Here is a 17,561-nt window from a genome sequence, read left to right as displayed (position 1 = left end):
ACACAGGGTAGCAAATACTCTTCCTGGGGATGTCCTATCATTTGGTTTCAAAATACACATATCAGATATCACAAAAAACGTATCGAACTGTGTATTTAACGTACGTAAGTGCGGTCAATATTTAAACCTACGGAAATGCTATTTGACGCGTCCCTAAATCAAGTTAAATGTAGTTGAAGTGTTATTCGGGAAGGAATTATCTTGCGCCCAGTCCATATCTTCCAATTGTTACGCCAACAACATGCCTGAAGGAAATGCATTACTGATGTATTTTACTGACTCTTTTGTTCTCAGAAAGTTTACTTGTAATGATGGAGGTCGATTCATTGTTTTTATACGAGGATTTTACTACAGGCTATACATTCAAAAAATACAAAAAAAAAAAAAAAAAAAAAAGGATGAAAAGAATATATTTTATACTATTTAGTGACATTTATAACAGGTACCCCCCCAAATCAATTGTTTCACTGTGATTTCTACAGATGTATGACGTTAGGAAAAAGTGACACGTTTGTTAAGTGTATACATACAGCAATAAGTGTTTTACTTTTCTTCATCTCCTCTCTATACAACAAAACAGTCAACGTACATGTTCGTGTTCTGGCGCACGTTCCTGTAACTACACATTCTGTGCCATTAATTTGTATCATTCATTTCTAGTGTTTGGTTTAAGGTGCTTAGAAGGTCATTTCGGCAATAAGGCATATGTGTGATATATGATCCTTTTATTAACTGACTGTTGCCTTGTGTCCGGGTCGAATGTAAAATAAACAACAATTTAAAACTAGGGCAACAGCATCCTGTTCACAGTGATAAAACTTAGGCCATAATACGCTTACTCATTGAGCAACTGGAGTTAAAGAAGAAGAGATTACGGTTTCGCCAATTCTCATTTTGCGTTCCTGTCTGTTACATGCATATGTACCATTGGATCAAGTGTGCAGTTATGTCTTGGGGTTGCTATTTTCTAGTGGTCCTATTAATTGCTGGTTGTGATTCTACATGTACTCCACAAGAAGAAGGAATAGAGGAACGGGTCCGGGGTCTGGAGGCTTTCAGAAACGTTATCTTTACCTGGTTGGAAAGGCTGCAAAATGATATTCTGTTGGTTAACGCTACTGCAAAATGTGGTAAGACCTACGTATCTTTCTCTGCTTCTGTCTCTCTTTTCATTGTATGCGTGCATTCATCTCTCTCTCTCTTTCTCTACCCCATACACATTGTGCGTACATGCGCTCACATGTATAGTACCCTATTCTATCAAATGTATAAAAACCTTGTTTGGTTTTACAGGTGTGCCGACTGTCGCATTTTCGGCACAGCTTACCACTTCTCCTCAAGTTAAAAGAAACGACGATCTAGTGTTTGCTGGCGTCATCACCAACATTGGAAACGCGTACGACCCAACATCCGGGCGTTTCACCTGTCCTGTTTCTGGCACTTACTTTTTTACGGCAACCATTCTGACGTCACACAACGGCGGAAGAGTCGAGGTTACGTTACGCAGCAGCAAGAAAGCAGGGAAGAATCTGATGCTTCTGCTTGCCAAGAGTCACGGAGATCACAACAGCGGGTCCAACTCCGTCATCGTTCAGTGTGAAAAATGGGAGGAGATAAATCTTCGGGTTAATCATGTTCGTGACCCGAACCCAACTTTGTGGAACTATTGGTCGACCTTCTCCGGATATCTGATAGCTTCATAAAAAACTACACCTGATGTGACGCACACTAAAAATTGATATTGGCTTATAATGTACCAGCCACCCTATTTTAATGGCTACCTAAAGGGTTTATGATGGCAAATAAATACTAGTGCATCTTGGATCAGTAATTAGTTTTTGAAAACTATTTTCAAACTGAATCAAGATCTTAGCGAATGCAAATTTCGTTCAAGATATTTTAAAGCAAAAAGTACGTTATCAGATTTCTATTCCCCACAATTTCATTCATCTTAATTGCAATCAATAACCAAATGTTGCACCAGGTGCCCTAATTAACAGGATCACATGACGTGAATGTACGCTCAATAAAACAACTTGCAAAATTCTACCGTATGCTGTTTTTACCTCCGCCAAGGAGGTTATGTTTTCACCCCTGTTTTTGTGTCATCAACATAAGTCGAAAAGTTATGGACCGATTTTGATGAAATTTTCAGGAACTGTCAGAAGTGGGCCAAGGTACAGATAATTAGTTTTTGATGGTGATCCGGAACGAAAATCAATCAATAGTCAATAATAATAAAAAATTGCTTCCTTGGCGGAGGTCTGTGCTGTCGGAGTGCTTTTCTAGTTTCTGATTGCTTTTCTGTTACAATGCAGAAGTATTACGCGCGGTTTTATGTTAAAGATGGCAATGAGAGAGAAAAGAGATTTAGTTTCGCCCTTATGCATCTGTCCACGAAAACAAATTTCTTCTCTCACTATAACACAATGAGCTTTAACATATTAAAAGTGGATTAAACAGTTAACAAAAAAAAAAAAAAAAAAAAAAAAAAAAAAAAAAACGGTATACACAGTTCGAAATCTGCAGACAGAAGAGAAAGAAACAACACACGTGATTTTTATTGTTTATACATGCATTCAAGAAACAAAACGTAAAAGAAGATTTACACTCTTACACAGAAAAAAATATGATAATGAAAGCCTGCGTTGCTATAATGACATTTAAAAACGTTTTATCGAGCTAAATAAATAGACATCATGAAGCATATTAAACATATTAGGATTTTAAAGCCCATATAATAATAATAATAATAATAACTAGACTGCAACTGGCTTAAGCCAGTGGCGGAGGATTCCCCTGCAAAATAGGTGTGGAAAGGCTCTTTCAAGGTCAAGTGAAGGTCATGGGTTAAATTTGACCCCATATTCTGTGCGAATTGGGGGGGGGGGGGTCAACAAAACATCAATTTTAGCCCACTTCAATATTTCTCCATGAAATAACCAAAAGACCTTGAAAATGAGGGTCAAGGTCAAATTTGACATTTGATTTGGGGGTTTTGGGTATATGTTTGGGGTAGTTTACTATAGCATGCTATGACCAAAAACCAGTGTTTCGTGGAGAAACTGCCAAACTCAAGATTTCTGCAATGTCATAAATATTAAAAAATCTATATTAAAAAAAGTGATTAAGCAGTCGCTACCAAAGTACGGCTAACCTTAGATAAATATATAGGGCATCATTTGCCACTATGACCGGGGCTCTGAGACTTCCGGTTTCCGAGATCTCGGAAACAAACCTTTTTTGAGCCCATTTGGCCATTAGCGACCTTGACCTTGACCTACTTGCATAAAAGTAGGTCATTTTATGTGGATTCACCTCAGTATCACTGACCATAAGGCCCATAGCCATACGGCTTATACTTAAGGCCTAATGTCAATTTCAAATTTTACAAATTTTGCCTTTAAAAGCCTCTGTGACCTTGAAAAGTAGGTCAAGGTCACTGAAACTGGGTCTATGGCATATTCTTACCATAGGCTACCTATGTAAATTATTTCAGATTTTTCGCGAAAAAAAACGCGCGGAAAGAATAATAATAATAACTATAATACTACCAAAAACAATAGTATTCCCCTACGGGGAATCCTAATAATAGCTTACACTTGTGATACTACTTTTACTGTAACACAATAGTTTTTACACCTTAAAAGTGGACTAAACAGTGTTTCAAAAATCGTTATAACAGGTACGTTGTTTTCAATCTGCAAACAGTAGAGAAAGGACCAATAATGGTGATTTAAATTGTTCATACGATGAAAACGTTTTATTTTATAATAATAGTTATGACAACAACAATTAGAATATTAAACACTTACACTTTTAATACTACAGGGTATATATAGCAAGTATTTTAACGTATATTTGCGCTTTCAGTAGACGATTACATTTACCTTAAGCTTGGAGCGTGCAGACAAAAGGGCTTGAAAAGTTGTATTATTTCTTTTAAACTTTCCTTCTAAATTCGCCTAGTGTTTTGGTAGCATCATTGAATTTATTGTATTTATTGAATTTATTCGAATTTGTTTTCTGTTGTATGTATTGTTATCGAAGAGCAATGGTTCTATACAGAACTTGGTATTTGAAAGATGACTGCAACCTTCAATAACAACAACACTATTGTATAAATACTACCCTTCGGTAGGTCTAATAATGCATTATACAATTGCATTGGCATAAATATAACTTTTATCGCACAGAAAACACCCTGGGCTCTAATAAATTTTGAATACATTGGCATGTTCAATGTCTGATTATCAAACATGAATTATTATATAAAAATGAAAATAAAGGCAAATAAATAAATAGTCGGATAATTCAATTAGGAATTTATCTTTTCTCATGTCCGATGATACGTTCTTGTATTTGATGTATGGTTAGACCCATTAGATGTCCTATGGTAAAAATCAAAGATTAATTTAAATGCATAATTGAGATAACAGACCAAGTGACCTGCACTACTTTGCAAAAAGTCACTTTTGAAATATCGTGCAACAATCCTCAGACCATGGTTTCTAATGGGTCCAAGCTATGACGTACAGTACATATACTGTCAGTCGCTGCATGGTTATTGCTTTATGTTAGAAAAAGTGTTGTTACGGATTGTGGTGCCAATCCAATAGCAAACTCCCAGCAACCCAATTAAAAATAGCCAGAAAAATAAACAGTCGAACACTGCTGCCACCTTTCGCCGCTCCTCCTCTATTTTCTCTTTAGTTTCCTTCTGACGCATGCGCAGTAGTTGCTTGTGACGTATGATGGCCAGTAGGGGGTCACTTGTGTTCAGTGCTGTATTTAAGATTTGGTCTTCAGTATTCGGTGCGGAGGTCACGTCAGGTAAGCATTCCCCAGGGACGGTGCCGCTTTTAGCTGGGTCGATGAGGCTGGCTTTCTGCTTACATGGCATCTTCATACACAGCAGTGGCGAAAGCACACTAAAGGCTATCTGTAAAGATGCATACATGACCAATTCATGAGATCCTTTTATGCAGAAAGATAGGAGGCGTATTATACAAGACCATTCCGATACAAAAAATATATAAGTAAATTAAATGATTTAAAAAGAAAAGAAATGCATATATATATTACAACCAAACAAGCATCTTTCTTGATAATATGTGTACCAAATGGTATTTGATTTATTTATGTCTTTCCAATGAAGTGGATCAAATTGCTGATTAGTCGTCAGGGTCTTCAACTAGATTCCATTAAAAAAGCCACCTCAAATGGGTAAAAATTGAATCATTAACACCCTAGACGAAACGTCAAAAACATGCAGACGGGATGGAATGAAGTTTTTAAAAACTTTGAAGAAATCTGAATTAAAACAAATATGGATTATGAAAAAATGTGTTTTAATACCGTTAAAACGACACGACCTGTAACTATAATGAAGTAATTTATAAATGAAACAAACTATGGTGAAATAAAATACGTCTTACCATTTTAAGCCATGGAGAAACGGGGGTATCAGCCTCTCGTATCCTGTTTGTGATCACTGTGACGATCATTGTGACGGTTACCAGAACCAGGTTGATGACAAAGAAAAATCCTGGAAAAGGAAAAGGTGTAAGAAAATTTAAATATCGTTTCAACTCAGTCTGAGTGATTAACAACAACGTGTGAACATTTTTATCTATCACTTATTCATGTGATTACAATTACAGGTAGCATGACTATGTTAACATTGGGTGTAGTCAGTGAGTGGGGTTTGTGTTGTGGGGGCAACCACTCCTTTGTGATAATAAATAAATAAATTAATTAATTAATAAAACTGAATTTAAAAACGTAATGAAATGTAACCAAAATATAAAGCGTTTTCTTGTGTAAGGTGCAAGTACCGGGGTAAATCCATACCTACCTATCATTGGATGTTCGTTTCCATTTCCAGGAATAACCTCAACGAGAATAAGAAGAATCACGCAAAAACACGTCCATATTGCCATTCCTAAAATGAACAGAAAATACAATAACACTCTTTTTAATGTCTGAAATGTAAATGTCACTATTTGCAATTAATACATGTAATATAAATTTTCAAAATTGCAGGTACTATATTGGCTACTGTTATTTGCAAACAAAATTTGATGAATAAGTATGAAAAAGTGAATTGCCATTTGACATTTAGTGACATTTTAGTGATATTTTTATTTTAAATGCTAAGACAGCAAAGCATCTCAGAAGCAAGTTACCAAGATTCATATGCATAATGACCCGAGGTTTCCAAATGTGTGCTTCCTGGTAAAGCTAAGAAAGGAAAACCTACCCATGGACATCTTGTCTGTCGTCTGCGGTGATAACCAGAATATAGTCAGAGTAAGCGCCGCCAGGAGCACACACGGCAACAGCATTACCAGAGAGAAAAACGAGAACCGGCGCTGAATACGAATGGAATATATCAGATAGGTAATCCTGTCATGGTCGGTATGGTGATGGACTTTCGTGACATTACTGGCCACCAGTGTCCATGTTGAGGATAGAGTTAAATCGTAATGATCATCATCCGAGAGGTCCTCATCAACAGTGTTATTGTTATTAGCCGGCTTATAGTGTAGATCAAGGACATCGTCAGTCATAGTGGTCGAGTGAATCTCAACGTTACAGTCTTGGTAATCATATGGATAAGTTAAAACATTTACGGTACACACAGTCAATAGCCTGCGATGCGGCGTCCACTGCACGTTACCGTCCGAAAATATCCGACATTTTACGGAATTAGCCGGACCAGAGCTCCTGTAAAGCAATGTATTCTCGTCTGCACTGGAAACGATAAAGTAAAAAAAAAATATGATGTTTTTCTTTTTAATACATACTTATTTCAGCTGTAATTCTTAATGTTTAAGAATTCCAATTATTTTCATTATATACCGCCTTTTAAGATAAGAGCACATGGTTAATATGAGGTATACATGAGGTATTTCAGCAAAGCATGATATTGGCGTTCTGAATGAAGTTTAGAACTCAGTGCAGTGGTGATGAAATGATAGGCCTCGGTGTTGCCATGGGTCGCTGCTGGTGGGAAGATGATAAATACACAACTCAGAACTCAGCTACTTGCAGCGTACTTGGCATAAAATGAGAACACACATTTCTTTGCAAGTATTATGTATTACTGATAAATACGTACATTAATGAACAAAAAAATATGTTAATGATAAAATTAAACAAATATAAACTGATTTCATGTACACGTACTAGTAAATACAAAATTACAAAATACCTTTACCTGTTCGATATCTCCAAGTCAGGAATCCACAATGACGACAGAGGCAGAGCAATGCTGGAAATATTTCCATATTCTGAGGCGTTCCATGCCAAGCGTCGGTCGTTCCATTTCTAGAGTCAGGTTTGAATGGAAAAGCACATTTGTTTCTTATTTCAATAAAAACACATGCATTTTGACCTTGGTGATGGTCCTCTTCCCAGCGGGCAAATTATGTTGTTTTAACGTTGAAACAACGTTGAACCATAACGTTGATAAGACGGATTTGAAAGTTGTATCAACGTCAAATAACAACGTTGTATCAACGTCAGATAACAACATTGTATCAACCCCAGTTGTTAGACAACATTCTTGCATGAAAAGACATTAAAATTACCTGAAATGTTTTTACTTTTGGTTCAAACCACAGGTACACAATTATAACGTACACTGTAAAAACATCCAAGTGCCTGCTTTGTCTGATTTTTTTCAACGCATTCAGCTCCTTAGCATGTTTTGCACCTAAGCATGGTACACCCTTTTAGCCTGGATGTGTTTAGCAGTAGGACATGTTTAATGGCTAAATATATGTAGGGTATATACATGTATGTATAGCCTTTAAGTAAGGGTTTCCAAGGTTTAGTTATATATATATATATATATATATATATATATATATATATAACAAAGTCACAGTCACTTCCACCTTTCTATCTATAACAGTGTACCGAGAACTGTCACCTTTGTTAACTTCATTTCATCAAATTTACAGCGACTTATTCATCCTAGTGTTAGCTGACCTTGCGAGGAAGTTTATTGGAATGTATTTCTGAATAACAAGTTAAGAAAATTCACTAGTTCACTTAAGACACAAAACAACTGTCACTTTTACTTTAAAACACCGTTTTTAATATTTTGATGAAGTTAGTTACATTATTGATAAACAAAGTATCACATTTTCAATATTTAATATTTTAAATTTCAATCCATGTCTTGCATGACGACGACTAAACAACAACGTTGAGTCAACGTCACATTATGACGGTGATTTGACGTGGCTGGATCAACGCTGATTTTACGTTGAATTTAGGTAGATCAACGGCAATTCAACGTCACAACCCGTTTTCAACGTTGATCCATCGTCACTACGCCTGCTGGGTTGTTGTCTTATTGCCAAGAACATGCACTATCGTTAATCAAGTTAGATTAAGAGTCAAATTAAATTGGAATAAGTGTCTAGGAAAAATTTTTCACAATTTAAAAATTAAAGTAATTGCAAAAAAAAAAAAAATTATATATATATATATATATATATATATATATATATATATATATATATATATATATATATATATATATATATATAAAATAAAACAATTTCATTAGTCTCATAAGATGCAAGCATTTTTCTCTGTGAGCCCACATTTACTTACCACTAGGAAGATAGCTGAAAATGACAACAGCTGGTGCACCTCGTCCTGAATTGAAACATAGTACGATCACAGAGAGCACATTGGTTACTATAAAGACTTTTTGTTTGACATGATTTTGTGATAGGGACAACTGATCTACCCCGGTAGATCTGCCTGTCAGTCTTGAGCCGTGGTCAACGTAAAGGCAGCTGAAACTTTACTCTTCGAAAGCACGTATCCGAAAAAAATTAATGACAATCTTAAAACACGTTATTAATTTCACAGTACACTGTTTCAAACCCCAAAGCGTTCCCTCGGCTTAAAGCAGAACTTTTATGGCATTTATACGAGTGTCTTACACAAAACGTAAAGCCCCCGTTACTGAACTGTTTTTAGAAGTCATTATTAGAATTGAAAAATCGTAACAGCTTATATCATTACTTAAGAAAATAGTGTCTGCCGCTTACTCTTAAAAATACCCCGTAATCTATCCTTGGAGGGTCATGTGCCATACAAATTAGTTTAAAATCTGTGCAGAACGTTTTGAGATACCCTGTCCACAAACAAGTAAACCAACGAAGGTGGGAAATGCAATAAACCTACTAAATTAAAAATCTGGCTTAAGTACATCTGGGCAGTGACCGTAACGCGTCCAGTATCCCTGGACACCGGCATCACGAGAGGTTTGGACCGAGCTGTCACGTGCTCAGTCAGTCTATCCAAGTCCTCATTGCAGTGGACACCTGAAAATTGACCATTGGGTATGTGCTTTATGTTTATCTTAAATGTGCCAATTACAATAGATAGATAAATATAAATAGAGAGAGGGGGATGACGATTGAGGAAAGAAGTATAGACAAGAATGAAAAGTAACTACAAATGTATAAAAAGGAAAAGAAAATGAACACAGAGAAATGAACGGGGAAATGAATGAACACAGAAGCGAAATACACTCATAAACAAGCTACTAAGGAGATAAATGGATAAAACACTTGCGCACTGGGTAATAATGTTGTGCCTGTCCCGCGTAAGAATAACCACAAGATGAACATATTTACCTGTGATGAACAGTGTGATAGAGAAATACAGAATTGTCCTCATGGTGATTGATCTTATGCTGACTGCTGTCCTGACGGTAGTCGTTCTCTAATTGACAATAAGAGGGCACCAAGTCATATAAATACGCAGTGTTCGTAACTTGATACTGAACACCACGCTCAAACAGAGATAAAACATTAAAATATATTTGAACTAGCAAACTAAAAAAAAAAAAAAAAAAAAAACAGCCTGCGACAGAGAGGAAACAATTAAAAAAAAGGTGACTCAATTCTAAGTTCCCCAGGGTGATGTATTGATCATCGTTCTGTTTGGAACCCATGTGTCGTCTGCAAATTGAAACCCTAACATTCAATCTTCAAAGTGTTTTGATATATCTGTGATATTTGGCATCCTGTTTGCCTAATCGTTAACAAAAGCTCATCACAGACTAATGGGCCTCTCAAATTTGCCTCAAATGTTTAAAAAGGCTTTTACATGTTATATGACAAGATCAATGCTTTTGGGTCTTTGTAAAAGGGGTTTCAAACAGAAAAGTGATTTAGATAAATGCGTGAATTATCGTCCCATGGATGGAAAGATAATCAGTTGGTTTGACGCCACCACTCATGCATTTCCCACCTAAAACCTATGCATGTCACTATATGGGATTGTTAAAAAAAAAAGAAATGGACTTTCCACAAGGCAAGTGCAAGACTTTCCTCTGTCAATTGATGAACGAGTCTACGGAAAATCCAACTGATGCATATACTGCACATTTTGTTAGTATATGCCGTTGACCATATTTTGGCAGTAACATTAATGTTATATTATTTGTGAACATCTTATTAGAATTTTATAAATAAATACAATTGATTAAAACCTTTCCTTGTCAGGTAGTTCTCAAGGAATAATAATAACGATACCCCAATCATGTTATTTGTTTATTTAAAAAAGCCTTTTTAAAATAATAATAATAATAATAACAGCACTAAAACTTACAACATAAATCATATTTTTGGATAAAATACTAGAACAAACATTAATTTATGAAACAGTAAATGACACGGGGTTACAAATACTCTTCCTGGGGATATCTTATCATTTGGTTTCAAAATACACATATCAGATATCACAAAAACGTATCAAACTGTGTATTTAACGTACGTAAGTGCGGTCAATATTTAAACCTACGGAAATGTCATTTGATGCGTCCCTAAATCATGCTAAATGTAGTTGAAGTGTTATTCGGGAAGGAATTATCTTGCGCCCAGTCCATATCTTCCAATTGTTATGCCAATAACATGCCTGAAGGAAATGCATTACTGATGTATTTTACTGACTCTTTTGTTCTCAGAAAGTTTACTTGTAATGATGGAGGTCGATTCATTGATTTTTTACGAGGATTTTACTTAAGGCTATAAATTTAGCAAATACGCGAGAAATAGACAATAATGTTTAACTTTTTGGGGTGGAAATAAAATGTTGGTCTAAATTGCTTCTCCATAAGTTTTTATTGAAGAAATGAACAGAGCAGGTCTCTATATATGGCCACATTTACAAACGGACCATCGGATTACGTTGATTGACCCAACTCTGCAGGGATTCTCGCAAAGTGCAATCAGCAGGATAAGCTTACCTGTCCTCCTCGCACTGCTAGGGGCTAATTAACTTTCATGATAGTTATTGTTCATTATCCCGTAGCTGCTTGTGGAGGCTTGTGTTTCAGTTAACCTGATCATACTAAGAGAGAACCCACGCAGAAATGGACCACCCCTCGTAGTTCGACGCTCCCTGGAAGTAAGCGAATGGAGGGGTTATTAGAGTATTAGAGTCAATTCACGTGTTGTCTTCAAATACCGCCTGTTACAAACTATGTGGGCTAGCAAACGTTATTAATTCAAATATGTGATCCGTCATTAAGCGTTTGAAATGTCCAAACCTTTAATAAAATCAACTATTATCCACACACAAGAAATGGCTATCCCTATGAAAAATATCCAGAAGAAAAGCCGATCAAATAAGCTGGCAATATACTGCCACTCTTCTTTGTATTTCCGTCTGTCCTCTTCAGCGGTGGCGCAGATAGCTTCGTTACTGTCAGTGTTGAGATTCTTCTCAGCAGATTCTACCACTAAAATTGTAGATGGATAAGATGTTCTTGTCTTGAAAGTACGACCGCCACACATACAAAGCAAAGGCGCCAGTATATTGTTTCCAACCTAATACATAAAAAATTGGTATTATATACCCTGTATTTTATATGAACAGTTCAACAGAAGAGATTGTAACTTAAATCAATAATATTGTGAGATCTAAAATGACAAGAATCTGTTCACTGACAAAGGGAAAGTTTGTCATTAAGGTGTAATTGTTAACACATCAATAAACTAGTACATGTCAACTCACCTTGCTGAGCCACCCTGGCACGGGGGTGCAGTTCTCAGCCATTCTTGTCGTGCCAATTGTGATGATCATCGAAATGGTGACGAAAGCCAAACTTAGGATGAAGAAAGTGCCTAAAAAGCGAAAGTTAATATCGTCATATATCGTCATTGACGCTAAAAACGACGGAAATATTTATTTGCAGAAGAAAAACAACAGAAAAATTACGAACTTTTGAGGATTCTAGTATATATAAAACATTCCATTATGTTTGCATGAAATTCATAGTGCATGGTGCAACTGCGCTTGCTCACCTACTAAGGGCATTATTCCGCTGCCGCCAGGTATAATTCCGACCAAAACCAGTAGACTCACACAGAGACACGTTCATATGGCCATTCCTAGAACCAAATTAGTTATTTGGAATTACTTGTTAAACATACTGATAATGCCGAAGGGTGGGGTTTAATACCAAAATGCCAAGTGGCAGTTAGCTGGAAGCAGTTTCACTTGAAGTAAATTATTGTACATAGAGTGTATGTGAAAGTCATTCCTTGACTGATTTTCAGATATTTCAAACAGTTTAACCCATTTAATTGTTCAAAGTTCTTTGGGACACTTACAATGGTCGTTGATGGTGATTAATTTCAGCAGATTTAATTTCTAAAAATTCTAATACATCTAAAGGAAGACATTGACTTTGGGTATAAACGAATAATATCTGCAGAGCAATATTGCTCAGTTTCCCGAGATGTTTTACCTCGATATTTATGCTGGTTTATCGTTAAGCGTGAAAGAGAAAAAAAACACTGAAACCTTTGAACATTCGATAATGATTAAATATATGAACTGCTGCACATACCCATTGACATTTTATCAGTCGACTGAGGAGGAACCCAGAACATACCCAGAGTAAGGGCTGTAAGGAGAGCTGTAGGTACCAAAATTGCAAGTGAAAAGAATGAAAAAAGTCTACGGATGTTTATATGAAGTCCAATAAGAGACACCTTGGTCCCAGATATTTCATCTTTCACTTGCAGTACCGAACGATTCAAACTAGTGATTTCCCACCCAGAATAAGACCTCCAAGTGCCTTTAGTAGCGTCCGTAGGTGGGTTTACTGTCCAATTGATACAACTGTTTGGTAGAGTGTGGGAAAGTATACGAAGCTGACACTATTGGGAGTCGAATGGATAGTAGTAAACGTCTATTGCGCATTGGCTAGAGGCGCCCATAAGACGCCGCCATCGGGTCTCAATTGGCACTCGATGTCGTTTGATGAAAGCGAGGCACTGTGCAGCATAGGGTTATCTTCTGCGCTGAAATGAAGCAAAGAACATTAAACATTTTGTCTTAGTGTATCAATAATGCAACAAATGCTTGTGTTTGGCTAGGTATTCAGTCCAATGCATCCCAGATATCGAACTTTGTCAACTATGTCATGTACACAATAAGTTGCCCTTTTTTCTCAGTCTTTGGTTTCGTTAATATTAATGAGAAAACTTACGTGTTAAAGATTTCTACATGCGGCGTCCATATCATATGTGCAGGTAAAGGTATCAGAGAAATGTTGCCAAAGTCTACTGGGTTCCATGTTAGTCTGTCATCTGTCCATTGCTGCAAAATATAAGAGTTAAGCCTAGGTCCCAACTACGTTTTGGACGCACGTAGCTAGATCGCACGTAGCGGTTGTTGATCATGTCGAAAAGTTTCTACGTGCTCCTCACGCACGAACCCTTCCCGATTCCTTCCCTGCGTTCTAGCTACGTCCTAGCCGGACGCAAGGAACCTATAAAACCGTGCGTTGGGACCTAGGCTTAACTTTTCGACATGATCAACAGCCGCTACGTGCGTGTTCAATAATGTCAAAATATTCCAAGTCAGCATTGTGACGAATATTTCGAATAAATAATTGACAGGCTCGTAACCTGACAGTGGATACCACGGCAAGAGCACAACGTTACTCACCACGTCAAATATGGTGATGAACAGCGTGCTCAAGGTAACCGGCAGAGGCCCTCTATCGGCAGGTAGTGGAATGGACAGGTGCTTTGTCTTGTTGCCGACATATTGAAACAGACGGTCCATGTCAGGATGTCCCTGTATAGCTGTCCCTGTATAGCTGTCAATATAATTTGTACTAACACGTATTTTATTTAAGCAATTCACATACAGATTCAAAAATTTTAATTGAAAAGTGAAAACCTTTGTAAGATGAAGCAACAATATGTCGGATTTGTTATAAGATCATGCATACGCATTTGGCGCAAATATTTAAAAACGTGTCATTATACTAAATAAAAAGTGTAAAAAAATCAATGTCACTTCTTTTCAGATTGGCTATTTTGATCATTCCTATGACATCTATCCCTGCGTGTGTATCGAGGAAAAGGACGCTAGAAATGCATGATTGTCCTATGCTTGTTGTGATTATATAGGCCAGGCATCTTAACGTCATCTTAAAACCACCCTCTGTGAAGGGTATGACTGCTACAGCAAAATTTGTAAAAAAAAAAAAGGTAATTTTAAAATGAAAATAATTAGCCTCAAATATGCGGAGCCCTATTCATTAACCTGTATCTCCTTATTATGTATCTTATATGACACTGTATTTTTCCTGAAATAGTACGACAGCCTTTAAATATAGATCGCCATTTGACATCGTGATGTTTGACACATTCTGTGAGTGATAATAAATTAATTTTCTGTTAAATTTATCTGATGTTATATGCCTGAATATACAATAGTTTACGATACAACTGAATTCCAGTGTGTAAAATGCGCTCAATAATAATTTTATTTTTCTTTTGTTCTTCGAACCAACAATCAGCACATTGTCGTCGTATACCATCAATATCTTCCATTAGGCACATGATGAGTACATTAGAGACGCGGCTATGTACTTTTCCCATTGTTCTGAAAACGTGAGGTCGATGCTCTAGGATCTGGATCTGGACAAATACAGTGGTATAAAATGCAGCCAAGTTTGATCTTCGCGTAGAAAGGATAAACGTTTTTTATAGTATGAAAGGTAAATGTTACATAGATAAATAAATAAATAAATTGAAAATATACGAACATCAAAAACTATCCGAAAATACGCATGTTTCCAAAAACAGTCAACAACCTTTTTATTTTGACAGGCATGAGGTAGGGGTTTTTTTTCAATATTTAAAAAGATATTATGGTCTAATTTGATTTAATGCACAGATTTAAGCGAAAATCACTTAAAACGTATTAAGCGCATTAATTGGTCTTACTTAATAGCACTGATTAGTCTAACTGATCATTCGTGACTCCAGTAATAACTCTTGGCAATAGAATACAGTAGACAGTATATGTTAAGATCTACATTTCAGTGCCATCAATGTGATTTAAGTAGAGGTAGCTGAATGTTTGGTCTAAAAACAAACATTAGTGAACACAAAATCCACCACATTTTAACATCACGGAGTGAACCTCATAGACTTTGAAGTACACAGATATCTATAAAGTGCTAATACGAGAACAGTGAGAGCCTCAGTAATTTTTATTTCTTTGTCATTGTTAAATTTTTCGTTATTTTCATATTCTTCTAAATGCATGCACACATTTAATTTTTGTGCAGTTTTTGTAAGTGCATGTTTAAATTAATTTTTGAAAATGTTTTGATATCCAGCATATTTTTCTATTAATTTAATTTAGTTAGTATTATAAATCTACCAACCAACGTTGGGTTGCCTACAAATAACAATAACTGTTATTATTATAACAGTCTTTGAAATGCACGTAGCCAAATGATTCATGACAAATTTTAACACATGATGTCTCTGTCATAGTGTATAGTTTCAAAACCTCAGAAAAAAAAAACCTTAGGTGGTAGCTGAAATTTCTCGGCATTCATATGATTGGATTATACAAATTATAAAGGCCCCGTTACTAAAACTATTGATTGAAAAAACTCATTTAAATGTGGAAATCATCACAGCTTTTATAATTATTTAATACAAATGTTATACCAACAGCATATCAAAATAAAAATAAAAGTTTAAAGGAAGAGAGAAAGGCGAGAAACGGGAGGAAACGAGTAAGGAATTAAATTATGATAAGATTAATACAAATGTTCAAGAAGAAAGAAAAATGAACACAGATACATGAAGGGAGAAATGAATGAACACAAGTGTATGCAAATTATAGGTTCAAAATAAAAAAGATTAAAGGATAAATACACGTAGATAAATAAAACATTTGGTTAAGGTGAATATTATTACGAAATGTTATATCTTTCATATGTAAGAATAACCACAAATAAAGAGATCGATATATTTACCTGTGACGAACAGTGTCAAAGAGAAATACAGAATTGTCCTCATGATGACTGCTTTCCTGACCGTAGTCGTTCTCTAACTGACAATAAGACGGCACCAAGTCACATTATTATGCAGTGTCTATGGCTAGATACTGGACATCACGCCCAATCGGAGATAAAAAACTTAGAATATATTTGAACTAGGAAACTAGAAACAAAAAACAGCAACAGAAAGGATTAAAACACAGGTGACTCAATTCTAAGTTCCCCAGGGCGATGAAGTGAGCATCGCTTTGTTCGGAATCCAGGTGCAAATTACAATCCAAACATTTTATCTTAAAAGTGTTTCGTTACATCTGTGATAGTTGGCATCCTGTGATAGTTTGCCAAACTGTTAACAAAAGCCCATCACAGACTAATGGTCCTCTCAAGATTGCATCAAATGTTAAAAAGGCCTTTACATGTCATATTTACATGTTATATGGGCGCTAATGTATCTGCGGTGAAGTATTTCAAACAGATTGGTGAATTAGATAAATGCGTGAGTTATCGACCCATGAATGTGATATTAGTGGGAAAGCAAACCAGTGGGTATAACATGGCGCCACTGCTCACGCTCATGTTCTTGAAACTTTGCTTAATAAAGAGAAAAAACTCTGTATGCGACTATATGAGCTTGTGTTAGAAAAGAAATGCAGTTGATCTGTGTTCCTTTGTCAAGGGTTATGTCGACGAAAAGCCGACGAAAATATTGTACAGACTCTTCGCATATTTTAGCAAAGTGTTAATCAAATAAAAAAAATGATTTTGGCAATAGAATAAATATTATTTTGTAGTTTAAAATATAAAAAAAATTCACAAATGAAACATCTTTGAACTTTATTAAAACCTCTCAGTGGCACCGCAGGTCATATGCTCACAGTTCATACGATTTATGCTTGGAGTCTTGATCGTAATAATAATAATAATAATAATAATAACAATAAACAATCGACCTATTTGTTAGTTTTAAGAATCTAATAATAAATAATATCTTACAATACCTTACAACATAAAAATAATTTCTATAAGATAAAGATAACATTTATGATTATGTGACCAATAAAATATATAAAATATACAATATTGGGAATAAGAAAAGTTCTCAAATATACATTTCTTTGAAAAAACTCTTAAAATACAGAACTTACAAGCAAATATTGAATAAATGGTCAATGGAATAAAATGCCTTTCTTGATATATA

At 35.7% G+C, this 17,561-nt stretch overlaps 2 protein-coding genes across 3 annotated transcripts; both read right to left on the bottom strand.

Moving 5' to 3' along the window:
- Positions 1-4,026: 4,026 nt before the first annotated feature.
- On the bottom strand, positions 4,027-7,411 carry LOC106159625 (neuronal acetylcholine receptor subunit beta-3-like). The gene is made up of 4 exons (XM_087011857.1): positions 7,223-7,411; positions 5,858-6,756; positions 5,439-5,548; positions 4,027-4,942 (listed from the first exon to the last, which is right to left on the bottom strand). Exons 2-4 carry the CDS (start codon positions 5,940-5,942, stop codon positions 4,565-4,567), a joined length of 573 nt encoding a protein of 190 aa, XP_086867983.1. The 5' UTR covers positions 5,943-6,756; positions 7,223-7,411; the 3' UTR covers positions 4,027-4,564.
- Positions 7,412-10,718: 3,307 nt separating this feature from the next.
- LOC147762688 (neuronal acetylcholine receptor subunit beta-2-like) lies at positions 10,719-14,150 on the bottom strand. 2 transcript variants are annotated; one of them, XM_087011875.1, is made up of 6 exons: positions 13,999-14,150; positions 13,538-13,647; positions 12,893-13,349; positions 12,345-12,431; positions 12,055-12,164; positions 10,719-11,867 (listed from the first exon to the last, which is right to left on the bottom strand). In XM_087011875.1, the coding sequence occupies exons 4-6, from the start codon at positions 12,355-12,357 to the stop codon at positions 11,565-11,567; spliced, it is 426 nt and encodes a 141-aa protein (XP_086868001.1). In that variant the 5' UTR covers positions 12,358-12,431; positions 12,893-13,349; positions 13,538-13,647; positions 13,999-14,150; the 3' UTR covers positions 10,719-11,564. Both variants share the same exon structure in this region, with proteins under 2 accessions (XP_086868001.1, XP_086868002.1).
- Between the last annotated feature and the right edge of the window lie 3,411 nt (positions 14,151-17,561).

Source organism: Lingula anatina, chromosome 4, assembly GCF_051362555.1.
Source record: "Lingula anatina isolate TDL-2025a chromosome 4, LinAna3.0, whole genome shotgun sequence".
In the NCBI taxonomy this organism is placed as follows: domain Eukaryota; kingdom Metazoa; phylum Brachiopoda; class Lingulata; order Lingulida; family Lingulidae; genus Lingula; species Lingula anatina.
Note: the sequence above shows the minus strand (reverse complement) of the source record. Positions and strands in the feature narration are given on the sequence as shown.